Source organism: Geospiza fortis, unplaced genomic scaffold (genome assembly GCF_000277835.1).
Source record: "Geospiza fortis unplaced genomic scaffold, GeoFor_1.0 scaffold438, whole genome shotgun sequence".
Classification (NCBI taxonomy): Eukaryota; Metazoa; Chordata; class Aves; order Passeriformes; family Thraupidae; genus Geospiza; species Geospiza fortis.
Window position 1 is genome coordinate 16,078 of NW_005054640.1, and position 25,546 is coordinate 41,623.

Consider the following 25,546-nt stretch of genomic DNA (forward strand, 5'->3'; position numbering starts at 1 on the left):
CTGCCCGGTCCCTCCCCCGCCGCTCAGAGCCCTTGGCGGGAACAGGCTTAGCTCCGAAGGTGAAAGTATTTCCCATCCTGGGACCTTTGACTCATGTGCCCTGAAGGTTTTGGCGGGTATTTCTGTAGACCTGAAACTTCACAAAGAATCCCAGTTTATATAAAGAGTTGGGTGTTCCTTGGAGGCTTCATTCAAAGAACATTGGTGTGTAAGGCTCAGATTCATAAATAATTTACCCTAGAGGCTCTGAACCTAAAACACTGCAGGATATTTTTAAAGCAGCCCTAGTAAAGCTACCAAGCCCTTAACAGGGGTAAGGCTAAATCTCCTTGTCTTGATATATTTGTTTCTGTCGTCCTTTCCTGGCCTGTTTTCAGGCAGTTTTCAGTCCCAGTGGTGTACAGGCTGTGCTCCAGTCAGCTCTAGCACGTGCAATAGCTGCAGTGGCCCCAGGCTTCGTTCTGCAGCAAAATGCAATTAGTGTGTCTGTATTAAACCCAGCAGTCTGACTCGGAGTTCTGGTGTTCTAAACAATCTGTTTTCACGAGGTAGGTGACAAAAAAAGCATCTGACTGTGGTTTAAATGGAATGGTGAACTTCTGAAATCTCTCAAAGAGTCTCAGACCAAGTAAGAAGGACAGTCTGTGTTGGCTGCTGCTGCAGAGTTGATGCAGCTGGGCATTACCTGCTTGACCCTTGTGTTTTAAAGGCTGGGGTTGGACATCTGTGATGAATGCAGTAAGCCTGTCAGAAATCTCTCTTGCTCATTTTTTGCTGGACTTTTCTGCTGTAGATACTTTTTACAAAAGTAGAAGTAGACTGGTAACTAAGATAATTACAGTCACTTTAAATATTTTTTTTGGATCCAATGGGGAAGGACCTGCAGCTTTGCTGTGAGGAGCAGGAGCTGAGTTCAGCTCCTGGTGCACTCTTAGGGAGTATTCTCAGTGTGGGAAGCCACTGGCCTATAGCCAACCCCTCCCCACATGCAGGTCCATACTGTGGAAGTCAGTCTCTATAGGAAGTTTTGGACTTTTGGGGAGTGTCTGTAAAAAGTGCTTAAGGCTGTGGCTTACTGAATTCATGGACCTCGGGATGAGATCACAGTTGATTTATACCCCCTTGCAGTAGCATGAGGGGCTGTTAGGTTTGTCTAAACTTGTGTACCATAGCAAAGAACCAGGAAGTAACTGGAATAGGGTCTGGTTTTTCTGCAACTCTGTCTCCCAGCTGGGTGTTCAGTTCAGCTGTTGCAGCCAGTGCCTACCCACAAGTGTGTGAGCAGATACCAAGGTCTCAGCTATTCAAACTCTGACACCTGTCCTGCTTCCCTTGCAGCTGACATCAGCCTTGCAGACTGGGGTCGCAAGGCCATTGAGATTGCAGAGAATGAGATGCCAGGGCTGATGAAGATGAGGGAGATGTACTCTGCATCCAAGCCCCTGAAAGGCGCCCGCATCGCTGGCTGCCTCCACATGACTGTCCAGACAGCAGTGCTCATAGAGACCCTCATCGTGCTGGGGGCTGAGGTAATGTGGCTCTGAGTTTCTCCCTCTGCTCTTGGGTAACGCTCTGCCAGGTCACTGCTCCTGCTTATGTAACACTTTACGGAATCCTGGCAAATGTCTGTGCTTTTTGGATGAGGCTGCAATCTCCATGTGGATAGATTGTCTTCTCTCCTTCAGCAAGAAGCTTGTTGCTTGCCCTCAGCACCTCTGGGGTGTGGGGTGTGTGTGTTTCCTGTGGACAAGTTGCAGCTTTGAATGCCTGTTGTGCCCTGTGTGCAGTGCCCTGGGCAGTGCACACAGCTGCTCGCACGCAGCCATGCTGTGCTCAGGCTTGCAGCGCTGTGGCTGCTTATGCTGCAGCTCTAGGGACTGCTTCCAGCACAGATTAGCCTGTATTAAGAACCCCACTCTGCCCTGGTAAAGTCAGCAAAATCTAATGAAGTTTACTGAGAGCTCGTGCTGGCCCATCAGCTGTGCGGGAAAAGAACAGGGATGCACTGTGGCTTCAGGGACCAAGGGCTGGGATCTCCACTGAATTTTTTGTGTGACTATGGACCAGTTACTCTCATCTGTATTAACTGAGATACTTAGAAGCCATTTAGTGCCTTGTGTCCCATTCCTGACTTGCTGAATGAAGTCCAGACATCACAGCTGAGTGTTTGCTGTACAGAGCGTGAGGAGAGCCAGGTATCTGAGCACAATCTGCATTGCTTGTGTGCTGAGCAGGGAGCTGACTGGAATTTCGATGGATTGTTAAGTATGTAAATGATCTGAAGTTCCTTCTTCCTGCACTTTGGCTGCCCAGAGGTGCCCTATGTGGGATCCCTCTCTGAGAACAGTTAAGAATTGAGCAGTGTCATGCTGATTGAAAGGTGCTGGGAGAAGGAGTTTCCTCCGTAGCAGTGAAGGTGTTTCCTCAAAAAGAGAAGGAGGTAGGTATGGACACTGTGCCAGGTCAGCCTGGGCAGGGTACATGCTGCTGTGCAGGTGTTCCCCAGCCTGTTCAGAGCTGTCCTGTGGTTGCAAATGGTGCAGTGCTGAAGGAGAGCTTTGATGTGGAGGTACAGTCCTGGCTTTGTTCCAGCCACTCCACGTGGAAGTGGAACTCCTGTCCCTCCGCAGGATTTAAAAGGAAGCAGTAGCCATTGAAATTTGGGAAAGCTGCTTGCTGCTCCTGTTGGTTGCTGCGTCCCAGTATGACTGGCCTAGGAGGCAGCTGTGTGCTTACTTAAACATTGCCAAGCTGCTTTAAGCTGAGCCTAACCGCAGATCAGTGATATATGGGATTCATCCAAGTCATTCAGGGAGGTACCTGCAGAGGCTTGGTTTCTGAAGATGTGGTTGTACCTTTAAAGGCATGTGTTGCTGTGTGAACTCCTTGTCCTGATGCCTGTGGATTAGTTTAGGCTTTGAGTATGGATTCAGCCCTGGTTCACCTGTTCTGTCAGAACTTTGGTGCCAGAGAGGGAGGAATGAAACTGATAAAATCATAGCCCATGTAATGAGGATGTAGCCCACTGCAGCATAGTAACCTTGGTGTCCATTTTTTGACTGGGTTAATAAGAATAGAATAAATACTCTGTGCTTCATAATTTGTAACAAAAAATAATCCTTTCCATACCCAGTGTTATAAATACTAGGGTCTGAGCCTGTCAGGTGTTCCAGTTATTCTAGGCTCTATGTCACTACCACAAGTCTGTATCAAGTCTGAAGTGTAAACACTATATAGGTATTCTGTATACTTTGAATGTCATGACACCCCCTGATGTCACCTGCTGGTATGGGGGGAACTTGCAAAAACCCAGCTGAGGAGGTGCAGCTTTAGGTTGTGGATTTTGTTTTCCTGTGCTCCTTCCAGGTGTGTTTTCATGACAAGTGTTGGTAGTGTAGGCGGCTTCCTACTGCACCGTTTACTTCAAAATGTCACTTTTTGATCAGGTGGGCTGAGTATCTGAAAACAGGCTGGATGATTGTGCCTTATTGCCCTCTCTACTCAAGCTCTGTAACCAGTGAATGTGTGAATAGCTGTCAGTCAGCCCTGTGGGGAGCAGAGGGTATGTGGCTCTGGGATGTGGTGCTGTGAGCTGCAGTAGGTGTGCAGATCCTTTTCAGTACAACTCAGCAACATGCTGTTGCTTTTCTAGGTGCCTGAGCCTAGTTATGAAATCTGAGGAAAACACTTAGCTCAGCTGGAAAAGCTTCCATGACTGGAACACAGAGTGGGAGGTGGGTGAGCATAATCTTAGAGAATGCCTGGATTGAGTGTAATGTTTCAGCTGCATTTCTGACTCTTGTGAGTGCTGGCAGGTGTGTTGCTGCATGTCCATACCCTCAGTGGACACTTGCTGTAGGGCTGTTCTGAAAATCTGACCTTTATTCACCAAAACTTCCCAAACCCACCCTGTGGGCACCCTGTGCCTGTTGGGCACTCCTGAAGATCTGGAGTATGCTCTGGCTGTCTGGAAGAAGTGCTTGTGAGCAAGGATATGGCTGAATATATGGCACAGCTAAAGCTCATTCACATTCTCTCCATGTGACATTATTTTCCCTGACTTAGTCAGACATCTAGTTCTCACCTTATCTTTGTAGAGCTACTGAAAGAGGCAGGAATCTACACTAATTTCCTTCTGCTCTTGCTCCCTTTTTAAGTCCTGTGTTTGATAGAGTCCCTGATATCTCAGAACTTTGTTCAGCAAACAAAACTTGGTTGTTTTCCAGGTACAATGGTCAAGCTGCAACATTTTCTCCACTCAGGACCATGCTGCAGCTGCTATTGCAAAAGCTGGTATCCCTGGTAAGTTCTCCGTGTTCTGGTTTGGCTGAGTTGGGCTGTACTGCCTGTTCCTGCTAAATCAAATTGTACACACCAAGATCTTCTGAGCAAGCTTGATGATAGAAACAGCCCATCAGTGGTTTTTACAAACCAGGACATTTGATTCAGGCTGTGTTGCATCAGCCTGTGCCCAGGTCTCCCAGCAAAGGCTGCTGTTGGGCTCTGTTAGATCTCATTAAGATGATGGAATGGGCTGGGTGATGGAATGGAGTGGTGTGTAGGTGTGTGCAGCTGGATGTGTTTGGTGCTTTCCAGCAAGCTCTGTCCTAAATAGGCATTAGGAAAGGTAAGGGAACTGCCATGTGCCCTGTCACAGTGGCACAGTCAATACCCAAGATATTTTTAGGCTAGAATTAGCCCAGCTGTGTTCCTGCCTAATATCCCTTAGGTGCTGTATCAGGATGCTGCTGTCTTGTTACTGTCAGGTTCCAATAAGAAGCAATTCCTCATGGATCAGTATAAATACCTGAAGCTGTCTGCTGTGTAACTCAGCTGAAGGAAATGTAATCCTCAGTGCTGGGAACTGAGCCCAGCTGTTGGCAGAGGCTAAATTTGGTTTCTGGCAGTCTGCTTTGAGAGGGGCCTCTCATTTCTATTATAATTAATTATTGTCATGAGCCCCTTTGGCACTACAGCTTCAGGCATTGCCTCTGCTGTGGGATGTCAGAGGGCCGCATGGGATTCTTTAGACCTTGAGTTGTCTTCCTCACTGCTTTCAACACCCAAAACTCAACTGAAGAGCCATTTATAGGTTGAGTGTTTGTCAAAGTGTGTGACCGTTGCCATTTGTATCCTTATTCTTGGAACTTGCTCTCTTTCTTAATATTATGCCTCACATACAGAATTTATGAGACCCTCGAGGAATGCTGTTCCTTTGGCTTCAGTATGAGATCCTGAGACACATTAATTCAGAATAGGCAATTGCCTGATTGGCTTTTCATGGCTCAAGCAGTTTTCTGTGTAAACAGTGAAAACACAACAATTTAGCCGAATGTTGGGGTGTGTAAATAATGTGCCCAGTACGTGTTTGAGTGGCTGAGTACTTCTGAGGATTGAGTATAGCATGAAGACAGTACAAATGCCTGGAAAGAAAGAAATCCTAGTGGATGCAACATACCAGTGGTGGCAGCCTGTTGCTGGGGCTGTACTGACATAGAAATAGACCCTGATTAGAGCAGATGAGGCACCTCAGCTTGGATTTTAGTGCTGGGCTAGAGAGACTAGAATTTAAACTCAGAGTTGGTGAAGAGTTTATATTCTGCTGTTTAGCTCATGCTGAAATCTGGTCCTTCTTTTCTGCTGTGCTAGAAAATGCTGTGGTTGTGTATTCATTTATCTGTATCATTCTGTCCAGTGGTTATTTCTAACAAGTAGGGTGCTGTGGATGTGAGTCTGCTTTAGTTTGCTTTGTCTTCTCCTTTTTAATATGGAAGAAGAATAAGGAGAACAATGAAGTCGCAAAATTTTGACCATGTTTGTGGCCTGGAACAGTGATTTTTCTGAGGTCTGTTTTTCAGTGCAAATGTCCTTGCTGGCCTGCAGGCACAGATAATCATCTGTCTGTCAGCTGCTGCTGGGTGCTGCTGATGAAATCTTCCTTTGGCTGCTTCACTACATGCTGAGTAAGAAACTGGCTAATGGTTTGTGTTTGTTCCCATGCAGTGTTTGCCTGGAAAGGGGAGACAGATGAGGAATACTTGTGGTGCATTGAGCAGACCCTGTACTTCAAGGATGGGCAGCCCCTCAACATGATTCTGGATGATGGTGGAGATCTTACCAACCTAGTTCATACCAAATACCCACAGCTGCTGAAAGGTGACTTGTGTTATGTTTTGGCAGGCACAGTTCTGCCTGGGAGGCTGTTTGGGTGGGGGGTGTGTAAAAAGAGGTCGGGGAAGAGGGACAGGCATGTGCAAACAGGCTGTGAAAATTCCTTACAATTCAAGACCAGAATCTCTTACCTGCAGGAGCTGTTCCCACTTCTGCTCTGTAGCTGCAGTGATCTGTCCTGACCATAGTTCACTGAGCCCATTACCTGAGATTGACCTCTAAGTAGTTCTGCTGTCATGCCAAAAGCTTCCTGGAAGAGGGCTGTGTTCTAGAACAGCTCAACGTCTGTTTGCAATTAACGATTTTACATTAATGCATTTCTTACCCGTTGTCTTAGTGCAGTTCTGAATGAAGTCATTACCACCTGTAGCCTTCTGTGGAAAATGAACAGTTTTCCACCTTAAATGCTCATTCAGTTTGTCAGTGAAGATGCTGATGAAGTCAGGAACTCTTGCTTTGGTTTGCCTTCAGTGAGTTAGTAAAACTGATCAGTGTGGTGTTGCTGGCATGTGCTTATGTAAAAGGTTTCTGTGAAGGGAATTTGGCATGAGCAGGCTGATCTGTGCCTGGTGAGTATGACAGACTCTGCGTAGCTCTGCCACTGTCCATCAGCTGTGCTGCAGCAAGATGTGTGCCCAGCATTGTTAAGGGGCACATTTGGTCTGGGATGTGAAGGGAGTTGGGTGGTGATACAGTGGGGTGTGTTGGTGCTTTTGTAGAGGGGAAGTTGCTGTAGAAGCCTGCTGGATCAGCTCCCCTCTGACTCCTGCTCTACTTTAGTAAGAAGATAGGAAAAAACCTGAAGGTGGCAGGCTGTGAGTAGGGCTGTTTGTGGGGAGTCTGGAGCTTTGCTCCTCATCCATGTGCTGCTGCAGGTAGGGGTGCCAGAAAGAGGGAAACTTTCTCTGTGACAAGCCTCACTTTGTCCTTCATCCTCAGCCTGATGTCACCCATAATCCAACACTCAACATCTTTGTGTTATTTAAACTGTGATGGAAGGTTTTCATTGGTCTTTGCTCAGCCTCTCTTCCATCAAAGGTCTGGTACTTCCTGGGTTGCCTCTTTGTGATATACATGACCTCTTGCTTTTCCCATGTTTGATACCCAGGAATACAACTGGTCATCCCTCTCTGTCTTCCTGGTGTTGTCAGAGGCCAAAGAAAGTATTTCCCATGTTCATTCTCTGTTTTGCAGGGTTGTTTCCCTAACATGTACACCTTGGTTGGTGTCTGTTTCCAGAGGTACTTGAGCTGAGCTCCTTTCACACTTTCAGCCCTCCTGTTGTCCTTCTTTCTCCTCTCCAGGCCTTTTCACCCTCTTGCCACTCTTGTGCTCCTGGTGGAGAAGGCACCAGTATAATGCAGTGCAGTAGGACAATGGCTCTTGTATGTCAAAACATGAGACAGTTCATGTGTAGCCTGCCTCTGATAAAAAACATCCCTGTCTGGGTTTGCTTCCTAAATTCATAGAAATGACTCTTCCTCTGGGGTTTTAAAAAGTGTAGGGAGGATGCAATATCTGTCAGTGTTTCCCTTCCCAAAATGTGTGGCTGTCTGCATTGGCTGTAGTTGAAAAGCTTCTTGCAGTAGTTCAGTAAATTAAAACTGATCTCATCCTTTGTAGAGGATGACAAACTTGATCTGTTTTACTTTCCAGTCCATTGCTCCTTGGAACAGAAAAACTTCCAGAACGGGACTCACGGAGTAGAGTCTTGATCTCCTTAATCTGACATCTGTGCTTAGCCTTTTGCTGCAAAGTCTGTTTAAATGAAGTGTAGCATCCAATTTTGGTATCTTAGAGCTAACAGAAGCTAATATATCTTAAGGGCTTGTGGGGAGATCTGACCACTGTAGAGGTGGAATGAGAGTGACCTTGGCAGAGCATGCACAGTGTGTGGATTGTGAGCATGGGACACGTTTTGGCATGAGGCAGTTGAAAATGCCATTTGCCATTTAAAGGCTGGATAAATTTTCTGGGCTAATTTCAGAGGGAATTGTCTTCTGTGCTTCAGCTGCTTCTAATTTAAATAGTTTGGTCCTAGTGTGCAGCCAACAGTTGAAAGTAGTATTCCTTCAACTAAGAGATGAGTTAAATGTGTATGTGGAACTGCTCAGTAAGCTGCCTCTCTCCTGAAGTGTGCCTGCAGTTAGAGGGCAGAATGGCCTTTGTACTGTTAGCTTATTCCATTAAGCCAAATGCCCTTAATACCAAGATAAATAAAGGAAGAAAGGGGGGAAACAAGAACTGACCAATGGGGAAAGTCATCTGTGCAAAAGCCCTGTGTGGGGAAGACTGGCTCATTTGTGATTCATTGATCAGACTTGCTCAGGTGACAAATACAGGTCTGAGCATTTAGCGAGGTTGTGTCAGTTTGAATTAAACTTGTCCTTGCTGCAGGCCCTTCTCTGCTCTCCTGTCACTCAGGCATTGACCACGAGTGGTGTAGGCAGCACTTGGGGCAGCTGCAGAGTGGTTTAGAGCAGCTGTGAATGGCACCTGGGGCAGTGCTACGGTGCCTCCAGGGAGGGGAAGCTGTTGGCATATGGGATGTGAGGTCTGCTTAGTGCTGTGGAAAGAGAATCTGCTAAGCTCAGGACTCTCACCTGGAGAGCCTTTGAAGGATGAGGAGTGTGTCTCTTATTTGCCAGATAACACAGGAAGAGTGCTTCATGTGCTACAGAGTGGTCTGGGGAGCAATGGGAGGGTCTCATGGCTCAGTCTCAGGCTCCACTGGGGAATCTGTCAGAGTTGTGCTGTGAAAACCATGTTGAATTGCTCTCAGTTTCCTGCCTGGGCTTGGACCAGCTCACAGCTGGATTTTTTGAGGAGTAAGGATGGATTTGGACCAGACTTGGCATCTCTGAGTGAGCAGTGCCCTGGAGCCAGGAGGACCAGTTGTGTCATGGGTGGCATCACCAGTTGGTCAAGGGAGGGGGCTGGCCTGCCTTGCTCTGGGTTTGGGCAGCCTCCCCTTGAATATTGTGTGGTTTTGGTCACCGCAATATAAGAAAAACGTTAAACTCTTAGACAGTGTCCAAAGGAGAGACACACAGATGGTGAAGGACCTTGAGGGGAAGCCATATGAGAAGTGGCTGAGGTGTTCAGCAATAATTTACTGGAACTCCAAAATGAGGATTTTGCAACAAGATGCATCAGAAAGCAGCAAGAATGGGGCTCCCCCAGGAGGGGGACAAGCCAGAAGCCAAGGGTGGCCCCAGTGCAAGCCACGCCCTCACTAGCAAGCTACAGCCCCACAGGGTGCAGAGAGGAGCCATCAGCAGTCCTGGACAAGGAACCAGCTCCAGCATCCATCCAGGGTGCCCCAGAGCTGGTAAAATAGTGGTGAGACATCAAGGTCAAATTTCCATCATTGGGGATCTGCAGATGCCCTGTGTTCCATTTGTCCATCCCAGGGGAGCTGCTGGCACAGGACAGCCCAGGGTTCCCCATCTCCAGCTGGGGGACCAGGGATGAGCCTGGCTACATCCCAGAGCCCAGGCAGGCTCTGCAAGCTTAACCAGCACTGGACTTTGGGGAGGGTTGGTAATGTCTTGGGGAGGCAAGGAAGAAGAGAACATGGATTTGTCCACAGAGAAACGTATTTTAAAATAAAATGAGCAGAGAGGGAAAGAAGAGCAAAAAAAAGTCCTGACAATGGCACTGCAGGAGGAAATGTTGAAACCCAGCGACACACAGTGAGGGAAGAATGGAGGCACAATAACAAGGATTTAAATGCTGTTCAGGGTGAAAATCAAAGCTTGGGCATGACCTTGAGGAGCACAATCCTTGCTTTGGTTCCGAGTGTCCCGGGGTGCATCAGGCTGCCTGGGGGAGGTGACAGTCCCACTCTGCTCTGCACTGGGGTGGCCCCACCTCGAGTCCTGGGGGCAGGTTTGGGCACCACAATATAAACAAGATCTAAAGCTGTTAGAGAGTCCAAAGGATGGACAGGAGGAGAATGAAGGGCCTTGAGAAGAAGCCCATGAGGAGCAGCTGAGGGCACTTGGTCTGTTCAGCTGGAGGAGCCTGAGGTCAGATCCCACTGGGGCTGCAGCTCCTCCCGAGGGCAGCTCTGATCTCTGCTCTGGGACAGGGAATGGCTGGAGCTGTGCCAGGCAGGGTCAGGCTGGATACCAGGGAAAGGCTCTTCCCCAGAGGGTGCTGGCACTGCCCAGGCTCCCCAGGGAATGGGCACGGCCCCGAGGCTGCCAGAGCTCCAGGAGCTGCCAGGGATGCCCAGGGTGGGGCTGTTGGGGTGTCTGTGCAGGGCTGGGGCTGCCATGGGTCATCCTGGGGGTCCCTCCCGGCTCAGGATATTCTGTCATTCCATGATTCTAAGTGCTCTGCTGTCCCCGTTCCCTCCCCGGGCCCCGATCCTGCACCCGCTTGCGTTCCCCGGGAGTCGGGCAGGCACAGCACAGGTGCAGAGGTGTGTGGCTCTGAAGCGTGTCCTCTGGTGTTCCTGCAGTTGTTCGAGGGTTTTCATCTCTTCCCCGCTCTCTGCCAAGGGATTGTTGAACTTAAGCCTCTGGGGGATGCTCCCAGCCCCTGGATGGCTCGATTTGCACAGTATTGACTCCAACTAAGGTGAATACTCTTATTCTTCCCACAGGAATTAGAGGTATTTCAGAAGAGACAACCACTGGGGTTCACAACCTGTACAAGATGAAGGCAAATGGGACCCTAAAAGTGCCAGCTATCAATGTGAATGACTCTGTCACCAAGGTAATACAGACAGAACCCTTCTGCAGCGTTCTACTCTCTGACCAGCTTGATGTTGGGATGTTGTCATTGCCATGAAAGTGTTCTTTCTCTTGCTGAGCTTCTCCTGATCTGGTTCTGAACAGAGATTTCCACCATATCCTAAAAGCGAGCCCCTGATGTCATTGTAAATGCCCTGTTGTCAGGATATCAAAGTTTTTTGTATGTAAGGACATCCATTCTTCTGCTGTTTAATAATGTGAACACACTTTTGGAGATCATGACTCCTGGGCACAGTCAGTACTTGTGGCAAGGAGTCTGTCCTCACTCTGAGTAGCTTAAAGGCTCCCAGACAGGTGTCAGATACCAGCTGGAAAAGAGCGTGTGACCTCCTTGAGCTTGTGCTGGTAAAGGTTGGTTGGTCAGCCTGTGGCTGATCTCTGTGAGCAGCAGATGCAAAAGAGAGGGCAGGAGGGAGATATTTATCCCTTGGTTAGCTTTAGTGCTGCTTCCAAGATAAACCCTGGTGAATTGAAAATGAAGTGGAATGGTTTTTAAAGGGTGGTGGTGCTTTTTGGCTGCAGATGAATTATAGTGGGAATTAAAGGTGTACTAAAGGTTTATGTGTCTTGATGTCTTTTAAGTCTAGTTATTGACTCTATTTCAAGTTGCCATACAGACATTATCCTGTTGGGTTGGAAGTTCTCATGTTGTTTGGCCTGCCTTCTCTGCAGTTTGCGGTCTCCTTTCTGCTCACTAAGATGCACCTGACACTTCATAGGAAGTGGGCTGGAGTCCAGTTAATGTTAAAGGAAGTTCTTCACATCCTTTTCACACAGATTTGTGCTGCTTGCATAATAATTATTAGTACTGTTTAGTAGACTTGGAAATTCAGATGTTTCTAACAAAGCCTCTTAAAGGGATTTGGGATTCTAGTGCCAAGCAAGTGCTTGTTTTCAAGTATTGTTTGGTATTTATACAGTACAAGATTTGTACTAACCACAATTGCAGATCTCTGGGAAAATGTGCAACTGAGCTGACAAATTCTGCTCTCCCAGTTTGATATTTCCAGTTGGTGCCAGGTTCCTGTGCTAACATTTGGAGAAAGAAGGCAAGCACAGCAGCCAGCTCTGTTCTTCCCCTTTGCCACTCAAATGTGTTTTGGGTGGGGCAGATATCTGCATCCAACACTCTGCTCTCTTACCTGCATGGGAATGCACAGACACCTGGAAGGCTTTGACTGCAGTTGGGGGATTTGGCGATGAGGAATCAAAGCTGACTGACCATGCTCTTTTCCTCCATGCTGCACGGAAAATCTGCAGGACTAGGAAAGAGGGATACCAACTGCAACTAGCTCTAGAATTTGAAGAATTGTTAACACAATTTTCTGATATATTAATGGCAGTTATGCCTCTGCTAATGGTTATAGGCACTGAGTCAGGAACTTCTGGATCTGAGGTATAATTTGTTACACTTTGGCCAGTTTCTGCTGTGAGTTTATCCCATTTCTGTTCATACTTACAAGAGCTGCAGGTGTTGTGGGTGTGCCTTCCACTAGACCAGATTAATGCCTCTGGGAATTTAATCTTAGGATTGCCTGTAGCAGACAGTGCTAAGTAAAAGCAAGAAGGATTGGTGCCCTAAGGCTGTAGAAAGCCAGGACAGGCTTTGAGACCAGAATTTTGCTGTGAATGGAGATTTTTTAGTATTGCTTCCTTGCAATACTAAAGCACAGCACATCATTAGTAGCCAGCTTCTTTAGAAATTCTTGGCCTCTGTAGCTCCCCAAATAATCAAATCTGTTTGTACAGCCCCTCTTCCTGATCAAAACAAAAGGCTGCAGAAGAAGAAGGAGCATTACAAAAATCAACACAACAAGGTGTGTTTGAGTTTAGGAAGGTGTTCAAGGGGTGAGGTAGTGTTTGATGTCTGACTTAGCTGGGCACTTTTGATTGGAGGGTCTGGCTGTCAGTGTCAGTGTTACAGTAGGAGGATGTTGTGTGATGGGGCATTAAGAGATGAAATCCAGGAGGTCCTGGTTGCAGTGACCATTATTGTGAATGGATGCTTGCTGAATCTTTCTAAGTCTGAGCAATAGTGAGTGACAGCGTTAGGGTAACTCAACAGAGATAGGGTAACTCTTCATGGGGAAAGATGTAATTTGGATCCTCTGGGGCTGCAAGAACCAGTTGTTCCTGGTTGGTGTGGACACCTTGCTGCTCTGCAGGCTGGATGTGTCTTGCAGAGATAAGATGATATGCTGCTGGTGTGTTTTGCCTTCCTGTGGCACTTGGTTCTGTTCATTGTCTGATAAACAGCAGCAGGGAACTGGTGAACATATGGTTTAGGAACTGGTGTGAAAGACACTCAGGTTACCTCTTAATCAAGTTTTTAGCGAGTCCAGGCCCTGGTCAGTAGATACAGTGTATTTATGAAATGCTTCTCACCATAATGAAGCTTGTATCTGATACAACTCCATAGATTGAAACGGGATAAATAAAAACATCTAACGAGGTTGTCTTCTCCTGTCCCTCATGGTGGTTAAAGTATTAAATGACTCTTAGTACTTGCACATAAGTCCATTTTCTTTCTTTAAGGAAATTTCACTTGAGTGGCTTTCATCTGTTTTGAAACTGCTTGTTTTCTCCCTCAGAGCAAGTTTGATAACCTTTATGGCTGCAGAGAGTCCCTCATTGATGGCATCAAGCGTGCCACAGATGTCATGATTGCTGGCAAGGTGGCAGTGGTGGCAGGATATGGGGACGTGGGCAAGGGCTGTGCCCAGGCCCTGCGGAGCTTCGGAGCCAGAGTCATCATCACGGAAATCGACCCCATCAACGCGCTCCAGGCAGCCATGGAAGGTGGGAGCTGAGCAGAGCAGCAACTGAAATAAATAGGACAGGAGATCTTTCTTCTTTTTTAATGCCTTTATTAAAAATCAGCTTGGGTGGGAAGAACCGACGGCTCGCCCTCACGCTGCCGCTGCTCCCAGGAGTGGCACGGAGGAGGAGGAAAAGTGCAGCTTTGTCTGCTGGTCTGCAGGCAGAGCTGTGGCATCCATCCCCATGAGAGCACCAAGAGATTCCCAGTTTTTTGGTTTGACATTCGAGGTCCTCTTTCCAGCCGACATCTTTTAGGTTAGGGTGAGGGGTAAAGAGGGTCTTAGCGGACACTGGATTCTGTTCCTCATGTCTAGACATCACTTCAACTCCTCAGTTCTGTGTTGGCTCATTGTTTTTAGGGGTTTTTGCTAGGTTTGGTGAGGGGCTTCTTCATTTGCATGCCAGTTCCAAAGTCATTTGCATGCCAACTTCGTTGTCCCCTCCTCTTCACCATTTCGGGTGCCATCCTCCAGGAAGCAGCAGGGTGCCACTCGACAAAAAGGGGGATTCCCAAACATCAACAACAGATAGTTAACAAAAAACTATTAACAACAGGTGACTACAACAATAAGCAGTTAGAACTTCACCCTGGCAGCAACTGGCCCAACCTGTGAACTCTGCAACCTTTTAAAAAAATGGGCAACTTTTCTACTCATAACAGCAACTGGGGCATCTGACAGGGTCTGTGTGTCAGTGGAGAGCAATAAATGAATGTTGGCCGAGAAAGATGCAGTGGTTTCAGCCCTGTCCCTGCTGAGGTACAGCTGAATCCAGTTTAACTGTAGGAATTCTTTCCTTGCAGTTAGGGAAGGAGTTTGTTACTTGAGGCCTTGAAGGTGTGTTTGGAATCAAGGATTCAAGACCATGGTGGGGAGGGGTTTAGGGCTGAGGGATTGTCTGACTTGTGCAGTTCTAATCTCCAGTGTGGGATAAGGCTTGATTGGAATTAAAACATTATTAAACACCAGGCCTTTACCCTCAATAGGTTTTTTTGAAGAGCAGTGCCATGCTCTGTCTTTCCAGCTGAGCCCAGGGCATGCTCTGGAGTTGGGTGCCTCATGTAACTGTGCCTCTTGGTACCAGTTTATCTCATTTCTGTTCCTACCTACCAAGAACTGCAGGTGTTGTGGGGACACTTCTTTGGCAAATTTGACCCCCTGAATCTAGTCTGAGTGCTGTGCCAGACTGTACAGATTGAATGCAGAGATCCACAGATTTGAAAAGGGTGATGAGGGATGGGTGGTTTTTCTATCATGTTGGTGTTTAGCAAGACCAGTGTCCCACTACCTTGCATCATTTCTAGGCCAGGTGTGGGCAGAAACATTTGATTCATTCTTTCTCTGTACTTTTCTACTTCTAGTATTGTGTCCCACTTGTTAATAAATGTTGGTGGTTGTTAAGAGAAGTAACTTTTTCTCTTTTCAGGTTATGAAGTTACAACCATGGAGGAGGCCTGCAAAGAGGGCAACATCTTTGTCACCACCACTGGCTGCACTGACATTGTGCAGGGCAGGTATGGCCAAGCCACTTGCTGTAGTGAAAGTATACCTGTACAGTTAGATTTCATTTTTAAAATGCAATCATAGTCTGTCAGCAGTTAGCACACAGTCTGACTTCTGGACATCAGAATTTAGCATGAATTTAGTGAGAAATTAAGTCTTTGGTCAGTTTGGTTAGATATTGCCTCATTGTAGTTTTTCCTGGCTTATGGAATGTAAAGATAGAGAAGGCTGCAGCGAGGTAGATTGACTTCTGGAGAATGAAAGCATCAGGGCTGAATTCTGTGTTAGGCCAGACAAATGTGAACAGAAGAGGAGGCAGGTAAAGGTTTAAAGTGATTCCATCTGTAGGTGCATATCAGCAGCTGAAACCAGCCTGTTCTCAGTGTACTGCCCTGCAGTGTTTGGTTCTGCTTCTCAGATCTCAGTTTATAGCCCCAGCTCCACACAGACTCCTTCCTTTCTTTTTTGCCATGATGACTGTGCATGTTGTAATGGAAGATCAGATTATGTGGGGGGAGATGTAAAACTGCTGGGAACTTCAAAGTCATGAAGAAAATTATTTCTTCTGTGTAAGGAGAATAACTGCAGGTATTTGTTTTGACCAATCAAACAAAAGCTTATTACTTTCCATACTGGGAAAATACTTTCTCTCCAGTAAGTTTTTGTATCTTTGGGAAATGTCCTTCCCTAGCAGCTTGAAAGTCTTTTCCAGTAGACTTGCCATGCCTTGAGGGGTTACCAGCCCCACACACCTTGTGAGAGTCAGTGCAGTTACTGAGCTGGGCACTTCTCAGGGCTGTGGATTGGAGCATCTGCTGAGGGAGAAAACTGTGTGGATTAACTTTCAATACAACTTTTTTTATTTCACAGGCACTTTGAGCAGATGAAGGATGATGCCATAGTGTGTAATATTGGCCATTTTGATGTGGAAGTTGATGCCAAGTGGCTGAACGACAATGCAGTGGAGGCAGTGAATATCAAACCTCAGGTGAGGCAGCCTTTCCACAGGCTCTCCTGCTGGAAAAAAACAGTAGCTACTCAGTGTCCATTTCTAGAGAGTATTTCTCTTCAGCTTCTTCAGTCTTTCTAGCTTTGTTGGAAGCCACTGTTGCTCTGGTCAGAATGCAGATTCTGCTAACCTGGGACAAGCTGCACATGATAGTCTTGGGCTGGCATGAAAGAAATTGTTTCCAGTCCAGTGCCATCTTTCTCCATGTGTTCCCACTTCATTGATAGACAGGAGCGTACCCTTAGTGCTGGTTGTAGAGATAATTAATTGCATCAAGTCCATTCAGCTTTGATGTTTGGGGCATGGCCAGGGGGTATGCAAACGTGCTTGCTTCGATAGCCCTGAGCTGAAACAATGCCATAGCTCAGCTTCCAAAAGCAAGGTAGATGAGAAATACAGAACAGACCATTAGACACCCTATAAAACTTAAGAGCAGAGCCCATAGATTGCCTGGTGCCTGACCTGAATCTCCTCTTTTGGAGCTGTTTGCTCAGGTACTGCTCTGCAGCAGAACAGTCATGGTCCTGAGGGAATCTCAATGGAATGACTTTCGGGATTCTGTCAAGATTTGAAAAAACTCACACCTCTTTGTTTTCAAAGTGTGGTGTGTTTTTTTAATCTACTCTGAAATTGAGGCCTCAGGAAAGCCTACCTGGTGCTTTGCCAAACTTGGGTTTCTCTTCCAGACTTGGCTTCATTTTGGAAACCTGTGTGGACAGAGCAGGCAGGATGTTTTACCCTTGCTTAGCTTGCATGCCTGCCATGTATTTGCTTTAAGCTATGGCTGTAGCTACACAAGGAAAATCAGAATCTGAAAATTTCAGCTTTTCAACTGTGTGTCTTAAAGCAGAAAAACAAAACTGAACTAGATCACACCAGCATTGAGGGAGAACCATAAAGCAAACCAGGTCTTCTCTGACTTGGTGAGGGTCTTCTGGTTACCTTTTGAAGAGGGAATGCCCTTGCTGATAGCAGGGTTTTGGGACAGATTTTGTACTTTTTAATAACACCACACCCAAACATACTTCTCAGATCTCCATCTGCCCTTCTAATTTTCATAAACTCCCCTGTGGCTTATTGGCAAAAGTAATATTAAGCAAAGTGATATTAAGCAGCTGTGAAAGGTGTGTTGGGTCATTTTGCATGGTCTTAACCAGGGCTGGAGTTACACCCTCAAGTTCTCACTTGTGTTCAGGTTTGTTCTTGCCTATGGCCTTGGTGAAGCTGACTCTGCTCAGCAGCTCTTCTAGAGGAGCCCACAGGTACCTGCCTGCTTTCTGCTAGCTCAGGTTGTTTTAAAACTAAACCTTGGACTGATTGAAGAATAAACATTGTTGAAAATTTAAGTGGGTGTTAATATGGCACCATACAAACTCCCTACACAGAGGCAGTAAATCCCTTTTTAAATGCTTTGCTTTGAGGGCCCAGTCTGGCATTGATGATAGAGTGTAGTAAGGTGCAGTGTGGTCCCAGGTGTGAAAATTGTAACAAGTTTCTGGTTTAAAAAAAAATAAAATTACCTTTTGAAAAGGATGAAATTGGGGTCAGGGTTGTCCATATGGATTAATGCTAAAGAAATCTAACTTTCTGAATATTCAGATTTTTTACTAAAACCTGGCAGCTTCTTTTCTGTATCCTGAACCAGAAAGGGGAACATAGTACAAGAGCAAAAATCCCTGACTTTCTATGAGGAGCATCTCTCTTGATAAGAGGATTAATGCCAGGGCTGAGGTGGGTTAACTTCAGCTGGAGGTACAGAGTAATTGAGACTGGGTCCAGCATGAAAGTTTCAGTACCAGTGCTGGGCTGATTTAAGAGATGTTTAGTACTTTTTTATAAGAAAAACATCTTACTGTGCCATTGTGACTGATGTGTTGCTTTCAGAGGACAGGTAAGGAGGAAATAGGCTTATTACTGAAAAGCTGGCAGGTTGGTTTGGCTCTGGGTTTGCACTGCAGCCCTGCTCAGCTGTGTTTGAGTATCAGAGACTGACCTGCAGCACAAACTCAACTTGAGAGGGCAAGGAAAGGTCAAGGTCAATGAACTTTGGCTTGTAAGTTATTCCCACATAATGGGAAGGGAAGTGTAAAGCAGCCAGAAAGTCCAGAGCCAAGTAAATTCCAATGGGAAAAAGGAGGAGGTATTTGTCTAAGTGTGGAGAGGAGCTTATTGCTTGGATAATATGAATTCTACTTCTGGAGCAATTTATTGAACTTACTGAACTTATTGAACTATTGAAATCAGCCTGTTCTGTCTGCTTGTATATGAGATGGGTTGCCACAGTACTGACTTAGGTGTGGGGTTCTATGCACAAGCCAGCAGCTATCCAGGGGCAAGTTGTGTGGATATTATGTAAGGATATAAGATTTTGACACCTAAACCACCCAATGCAGACTTCAAAACTGAAATGCTACTTTAACTGCTCAACTGTCTTTCAGTAGTTCAGTCTGTAAATGCAATGTTTGTTATAAGTAACACTGTAGCTGTTCTCAGGATTTTTCATGTTTTGCTTCCCAACTGGTTCCTTCTTTTGTTACTTCCTCCCATAATCTCCTGATGGCCCATATGGTGCTTTTTGGGAGTACTGAGTGCTGTCACTGCTGGTCCACAATGGAGAATCGGGATCCAAAATAACAACTGCAGCTGCTCAGGGGGGGATCATTCTTATCCCGCCTGCTGAGTGCTTTTGGGCAGGAGAAATCAAGGCTGATTTAGGGCTGCTCTTTGAGGTGGTTACTGCCTGCATGTGTTGTGCTGATATCATAATAATCTGTCATGTGAACCTGAGAAGCAGAAAATGGTGCTGTGATTGAAGCATAGCTGGGGCAGGCAGGTGGAGGCGCACACCTGCTCTGAAGGCAAAATACCTGTTATAAAAAACATGGTTTGTATTGGTTTGCTCTTGGCATCTCTGCTGAAGTCCTGCACAAGGATGATTTTCAGAAGACTGTATTGTTACAATTACAGCTTCATTACATGTGGCTTTTAACTTACAGGCCAAAGCTTTAAGAACAAAATTGAAAGTTGTGTTTTACTTGATATTAAATGACTTTTAGCTTCTGAAATTTAAATATAGCTGTGACCCTTTTAGGTCTGTCACAGTTGCTCTGTTGTGCTAGCAGAAGACAAATGGTCTGAAGCATTAGGCTTTGTCAAAGTTGGTTGCTGATTATGTTTTAAGTATTTCCAAAGTGCTCTACTCCCAAATGCTTGTTATGAAGTGAGCAATAAATACCAGTTAACACTGAATATTCTTGTGACTTATGGGCCATGTTGGTGTTTCATTATTGCTTTAATATTGTAACCTCCTCTAGGGTGAAGGCAGGGCAGAGAGGAGCTAATGAGAGGTGAAAAGGAGAAGCAGAGTTAAGTTTAACATTGCAGGAGTCCAGTCTGGCCCAGGCAGATGGGGCACATGTTAAGTGACATTATCTCCTGAGTTGTGTGGGACAGTCACGTTATCTGTCTCCGGAGTTGTGTGGGACTCTCACAGCTCAGGCTCTGTCTCCTTAGCCCATCTGAGCCTGGATTCTGTGTGCAGAGTCCTGCTGTCCCTGGGGTCCATTGGGGAGGACCACGTGGTCCCCCAAGAGCAAAGCAGGGTACACCAGGAGCCAGGACAGCTGTTTGTTGTATGTATTGGCCTTGCAGAGGTGGGAACAGTTCCAGGGGACCCTCAGAAGGCTGAGGGCTCCAGCCTGTTACCTGTGTTAGATGCCAAAGCTCTGGACTGCTGCATGCAGAGGTGTTCCCTCTTCCCTGTCACCACGCACCAGTTGTGACCAGTGGGTGTAGATGAACTGGGATTTACTGCTAGCAGCACATTCCCATCACACCTGGCTGGGACTACACTGGCATGTGGAAAAGCCAGGAGTGTGGGGAGAGCTGGTTAAAGGAATTGTGGGGAGAGCTGGTTAAAGGAATTGTGGAGCTGGTGAAGTACGAAGCGGATGCCGAGATGTGTGTGCTGTGAAGGCCAGGGTTGCTGCAGGCTTTGCAAACACCAGGGATGGGAGAGAGGGGTGTTTGTGTTACACCTGAATTGCTGAGGGGCAGGGAAGCCCCCTGAGCCCCAGGTTTGCTCTGTGCCTGACGTGGCCCTGCTGCTCCCACAGGTGGATCGCTACACCCTGCGCAACGGCCGCCACATCATCCTGCTGGCCGAGGGCCGCCTGGTGAACCTGGGCTGTGCCATGGGCCACCCCAGCTTCGTCATGAGCAACTCCTTCACCAACCAGGTCCTGGCACAGATTGAGCTCTGGACCCACAGTGACAGATATGCTGTGGGGGTCCACTTCCTGCCGAAGAAGGTGAGTGACAGCCACACAAGGGTGCTGGTAAGGAAGGCAGCTTCAGGTGTGGCTTTGTTGGTGCTTGAACTCATTGAAGGTTCTGTCCTTCAGAGGATGTTTGGCTTTGGACATGCTGGGTGTGAATGGGCAGTTCTTTTGTGTACAGACCTGGGAACTTGTGACAGAACATCCAGTCACTTCTTGCCTTCTCTAAGGTGCTGGGAAGCCCTGTGCTGCCTCAGGGCAGTTGGAGAGCTTCTACCAACCAGCTTGTTCTTTCTACAAACCTGTCTAGCAGCAAAGTGTAGTGGGCAGAGTTGAAGCTGGAGTGAAACTGAATCCTTTTTACTGTGGTTGATAGAGTCCTGATCCCATTTGCCCCTGAGAGAGCTTATCACAATCTGGTCTTAATAATTTCACAAAATGTTAATGACAGATTTCCTCAGATTTCCCTTTAAACTTATCTCTGTGTTCTTGTTCTTGGGAAAAGTCTGGATCGTGTCGCAGCTTGCATATTCCTTTTAGAAAACTAACATGGTTTTAATTTTCTAAAACAAGCCTGAGAATTTGAGATGGTTCATGGAAAAAGATGCTGGAGTTAAATCCCACTGCTTTTGGAGCACAGCCAGGTGTGAGAATAAATGTGAAAATACTTTCCATTTGGGAAGTAGAATGTTTCTGTTTGGGCTTATTAATGAGGTGTTTCCTGAAGAACAGGATGAGTTTACAAACTCATCAGTTAAGGATCAAGCAAAGCATACCAGAAATGCAGTGTAGGAGTGGATCAGCAGACTGCCACACTTTTGTCTTCAAAGGAACAGTGTTATTGACAATTCTCTTGAAAATAGATCCCAGTGTTGCTGATAAAATGTGACTTCATCCTCTCACTGAATAACAATTTTTAGTAAGCATATTTGAACTGGAAATACATAGAAATGAGAAGTAATACCCAAAGCAGTTAAATATGAATTTGCCTGTTAAGGGAGCATATGGCAATGATCTCCTCAGGTTCATCCACTGTGACAAAACACTTTTGACCCTCTGTGCCTCACAGAGGGCTTTATTCAAAGAATAAAGCAGTCACCTTGTCAGAACCAATAAAAGAGCTTTCTGTGATAATTTTCTGGGTTAATGCCTTTCCTTGTTCTGTGCAACTGCTTTGAGGTCCAAATGCAAGACTTAACAATTTCCAAGTACCTTACCCTGCGGCTTCTTTGACTGCAAGAATATTGCTTTGATTGGCCATTACAGACCTGCACACATTTCTGCAACATGTGTTCCTGGAAATCCAGGAAAACTCTTGTCTCTATGTTCTTGGCACGAATCTGTCCTGCTTAGCTTTGATTTTAAGGTGAGAATGTCTGCTTACCTTTGTCTGAATTTGTGTGTCTCTGTGTCTAAGTCTTGAAGTGCCCAAGCTGAAGGAGCTCTGAAACAATTGATCCCTGCTGCTGCTTGAAAACCTCATCTGGCAATTGTCAGGGACTCAGTTCCTTTTCAAGTGGGTGGAATCTGTCTTAAATTCACTGGAAATACACCTGTGAGAGCTTTACACCTCTGTCTAATCAAACAGATGAGAATTTCTGACCCTCCTTTTTTTTGTTTCATGGCATCCTGACAGGATGTACTAGGCTTAAATACTTGTTTCCCTTCTAAACACAGACCTTCCCCTTAGGTTTTTGTTCTTTCATGGTTTACCTGACTCTTTGGTGGATTTCATGGTTCACTGCCACTATTTCAACCATTTCCCCTTAGGTTTCAGATTTTGTCTTGTCACCTTTGGCTGTCCTGGTTCCCTAAAGGCAAGGGAAAAGGTCCACAGTGGTCACTGTGAGCAGGCTGAGCTGCAGTGAGTTACCCTCTGTGCAGAGGGGGCTTTTTACCTGGTTCATGGCATGGCATTACTTCAGAGTAGTGACTTTGTTACCACAGGCCCTTGGAGGGGGAAATCCAGGACTAGTTTTTGAATCATTTAGGCCCTGCTGGTTCACAAGCTGCAGGTTTGGCCCTTGATTGTTTTGTTGATCTACTGCCCTTCAGTTATATTGCAGCCTTTCATGTCTACTAAAGTAATATGTGGGAAATATTGCTGGTCTTCTCTGTGCTGCTGGGATTTAGACTTACCTTGTATCTGTTTCCTCTGCAATGATTGCCTGGTTTTTGCAGGAATTACAAATGGTCAGACTTGTCCTTGATCCCTGCTTGTGCTGTCCTTTCTACCCCTGAATATCCCCGGTGGCTGTACTTCCCCCCCTGACACAGCAGCTTGGTCAGCATCCTCCTGTTTGTTTTCTGATTCTCCTATACCTGCTCTTGGAGCACTTAACTGCCTTCTAACATTATACATTTTTCAGTTTCTTGAGTTTACACATCTGCCTGACACCTCTGGGATAGAGAAATTATATCAACCTTTCTGTGCTTGTGTCCTACAGCCCACCTTGGTTTTATTCTTCATGACGACAGTGCCAGTGGATACAAGTAGTCTTGCTGAACTGGAGATTCTGGAATGAATTTCATTAGTCCTGTGCCCCTAAGATGGGATATCTGGAGAGGGCAGGAATTTTTTTCCAGTGTTAGGACCTACATAATATTGTAGGATGACAATGTAGCATGTCCTGGTGTCTTTGTAGTGGAAACTTCATCATTTTACCAAACTGGATATTCTTTTATCTGAAGAGTTTGATCTCTGTTCTTTGCTTGCTGGATGGATGTGAATGTGTAAATGAGATTGAAAAGGGTTTGAATATATAAAATCTTCTCTCACTTAACCTGACTCCCTCAAAAGCACAAGGCTTTTCCATGTGAGTGCGGGTCTGTGCTCAGACAGGTGAGGGATGTTGGCAGGAAGAAAGCTGTGTAAGTCCCCCTTGTTGCTGCTGTTGGTTTCCACATATTCATTTTGCCCTCTGGACTGTGACTTCCTGAACTACTAGAACTCTGTTCTGATGTTCTTATCTCAATGTTTTGTTTTCCAGCTGGATGAAGCTGTGGCTGCTGCTCATCTGGACAAGCTGAGTGTGAAGCTGACAAAGCTGAGTGACAAACAGGCCAAATACCTGGGCTTGTCCAGAGACGGGCCCTTCAAGCCAGACCACTACAGATACTGAGCAGGTGGCACTGCCCAAAGACCAAAGTGCAGGGATACAACCTTCCAAAGCTCTTGTGTGTGCTGGACTTCTGAGGACAAGCCTTTTGCCATTTTCCTCTCAGTGCTGCACAACCCCTCCCCTTACCAGGGAGCCTTCAGGGCCCTGTCAGTGGATGAGGATCACTGACTCCTGGAATTAGAATTGCTTACTTAGCTAATGTCACAGTGAAAAGGATCCTGTGCACCTTTTGTTGGTTTGTAATGCTCCAGTAAGGGGGAGCAGGACAGAAGGTGGCTAAATGAGAATGTAGTCTTGCCACACAAGTGGCTGTCAGCTTTGAACAGCTCACCATGAGGTGGGGAACGGTTTCTGCAGGGAGATGCTTTTGCCATGCTCTGCTCCAATCAGGTAAATCCCAGTAGGACACTGGCAGTGTCAGGCCCTCTCCACAACAGTGCCCTGGTAAAGTGCACATTGTGAAACTGGAGGAAATAGGGAGGATGTGGTTTGCTTGGTGTCCTTGCTGTTAAAGCAACTCAGCCTCCTGTACAGAGATCAGAGCTGGAGCTTTTTCCTGGGTTTACTTCATTGGTTTTGGTCAGAACCAAGACCATTTTGTGCTTCTGCCGTACCTTGAGGAGGGGTGAGGCAAGAGAGACTTTTAGCAGCCTTTGAGAGTGTTGTGAGCAGCTGAGGAGCCACTGAGGGGATCATTGGGTTTAGGGGCCTTGTTCAATCCTCTGCAGACACCAGCAGCACACTGTTACCCCCAACTTGATTTCTCTGAGTTGTCATGTCTGCTGTATAATGTTTGTCACTGACTTCAAGTGCTTTTATTAAAGATCTGACTGTGGCCTGACTTATTTTGTGCAGTGAGATATTTTGGGGTTTGCCATGGGTTTGTTTACCTTTGTGTGATCTTTAAGCTACTGAAAATATTTGATGTACCCACGTGGGGTGTCCTCAAGGCAAAAGCTCTTGCTGTGGCTGCTCTGCATCCTGTGCTGGGGCTGGGAAAAGCTGATTCTCAGGAAATATATGAAGGGCTGAATCTTACAGGATGGTCACTCTGCCCACACAGATTTATCTCCATATGCCATGGAAGCTCTTTCTTGCCACTGTCCTCTTCAGCCCAGCATTGCACTGCAGACCACCTCTGTTTCTGGATGTAAGAAGATAAAAGGTTTAGAATGATGTTACAAAGTGATTGAAATTCTCAGATTCATGCCCAAACCTCAGTGATCAGTTGGAACAGATGGTGGGGAGTGTGAAGTGTTGGAGGAGGAAACAGATGAGTAAAAACAAGATGTTGCTCAGTGTTCAGCTTTTTTCATGGTTTTGTTTTGCATTGACCTCTAAAAAGCACCAATTTGAACTGAATTAGGGTCCCACAGGGCCCCCATAGGTGACTCCATAATCATTAATGGTGATTATCCTTCAAGAGACACACAGCAGTTGAGTACACATCTCAGTGTAGGTGATGTGCACCTTGGGCTTGTGGCACAGTGACAATGGTGGAAAATGTCACTGTGGTAGAACAAGTGCTGTAGGAAAATAGGGACTGACTTATTCCTTAGTTTCCACTACTTGGGCTTTGGCTTCTCTCCCAGAATGTGACCACCCTATGGTGAAAGTATTTTTCTGTACATTTAACTGGAATTTCCTGTGTTAAACCTGTGCTGGCTGCTTCATTTTCTCCCTCTGTGCCTCTGGGAAGGGGCTTGTTCCATCTTCACTACATTCATGATTCCACAGACAAATCAGGGAAGTGTCCAGACCAGCTCTAAAGTACCAGGAGTGGCTGAGGGAGCTGGGAAGGGGCTCAGCCTGGAGAAAAGGAGGCTCAGGGGGACCTTGTGGCTCTGCACAGCTCCTGCCAGGAGGGGACAGCCAGGGGGGC

At 46.3% G+C, this 25,546-nt stretch overlaps 1 protein-coding gene across 1 annotated transcript; it reads left to right on the plus strand.

Moving 5' to 3' along the window:
• The first annotated feature begins 1,343 nt into the window (after positions 1-1,343).
• AHCY (adenosylhomocysteinase) lies at positions 1,344-24,505 on the plus strand. The gene is made up of 9 exons (XM_005430478.1): positions 1,344-1,529; positions 4,227-4,302; positions 6,004-6,156; positions 10,784-10,896; positions 13,526-13,733; positions 15,180-15,267; positions 16,127-16,244; positions 20,381-20,575; positions 23,533-24,505. Exons 1-9 carry the CDS (start codon positions 1,395-1,397, stop codon positions 23,662-23,664), a joined length of 1,218 nt encoding a protein of 405 aa, XP_005430535.1. The 5' UTR covers positions 1,344-1,394; the 3' UTR covers positions 23,665-24,505.
• Positions 24,506-25,546: the final 1,041 nt, after the last annotated feature.

What these genes read in the sequence shown, in the direction of transcription:
- AHCY (XM_005430478.1), top strand. Translation starts at nt 1,395, where the DNA reads ATGCCAGGGCTGATGAAGATGAGGGAGATGTACTCTGCATCCAAGCCC. An exon ending in ATACCCACAGCTGCTGAAAG is followed by an intron (nt 6,157 to 10,783) that starts GTGACTTGTGTT and finishes TTCTTCCCACAG; the next exon opens with GAATTAGAGGTATTTCAGAA. An exon ending in ACTGACATTGTGCAGGGCAG is followed by an intron (nt 15,268 to 16,126) that starts GTATGGCCAAGC and finishes TTTATTTCACAG; the next exon opens with GCACTTTGAGCAGATGAAGG.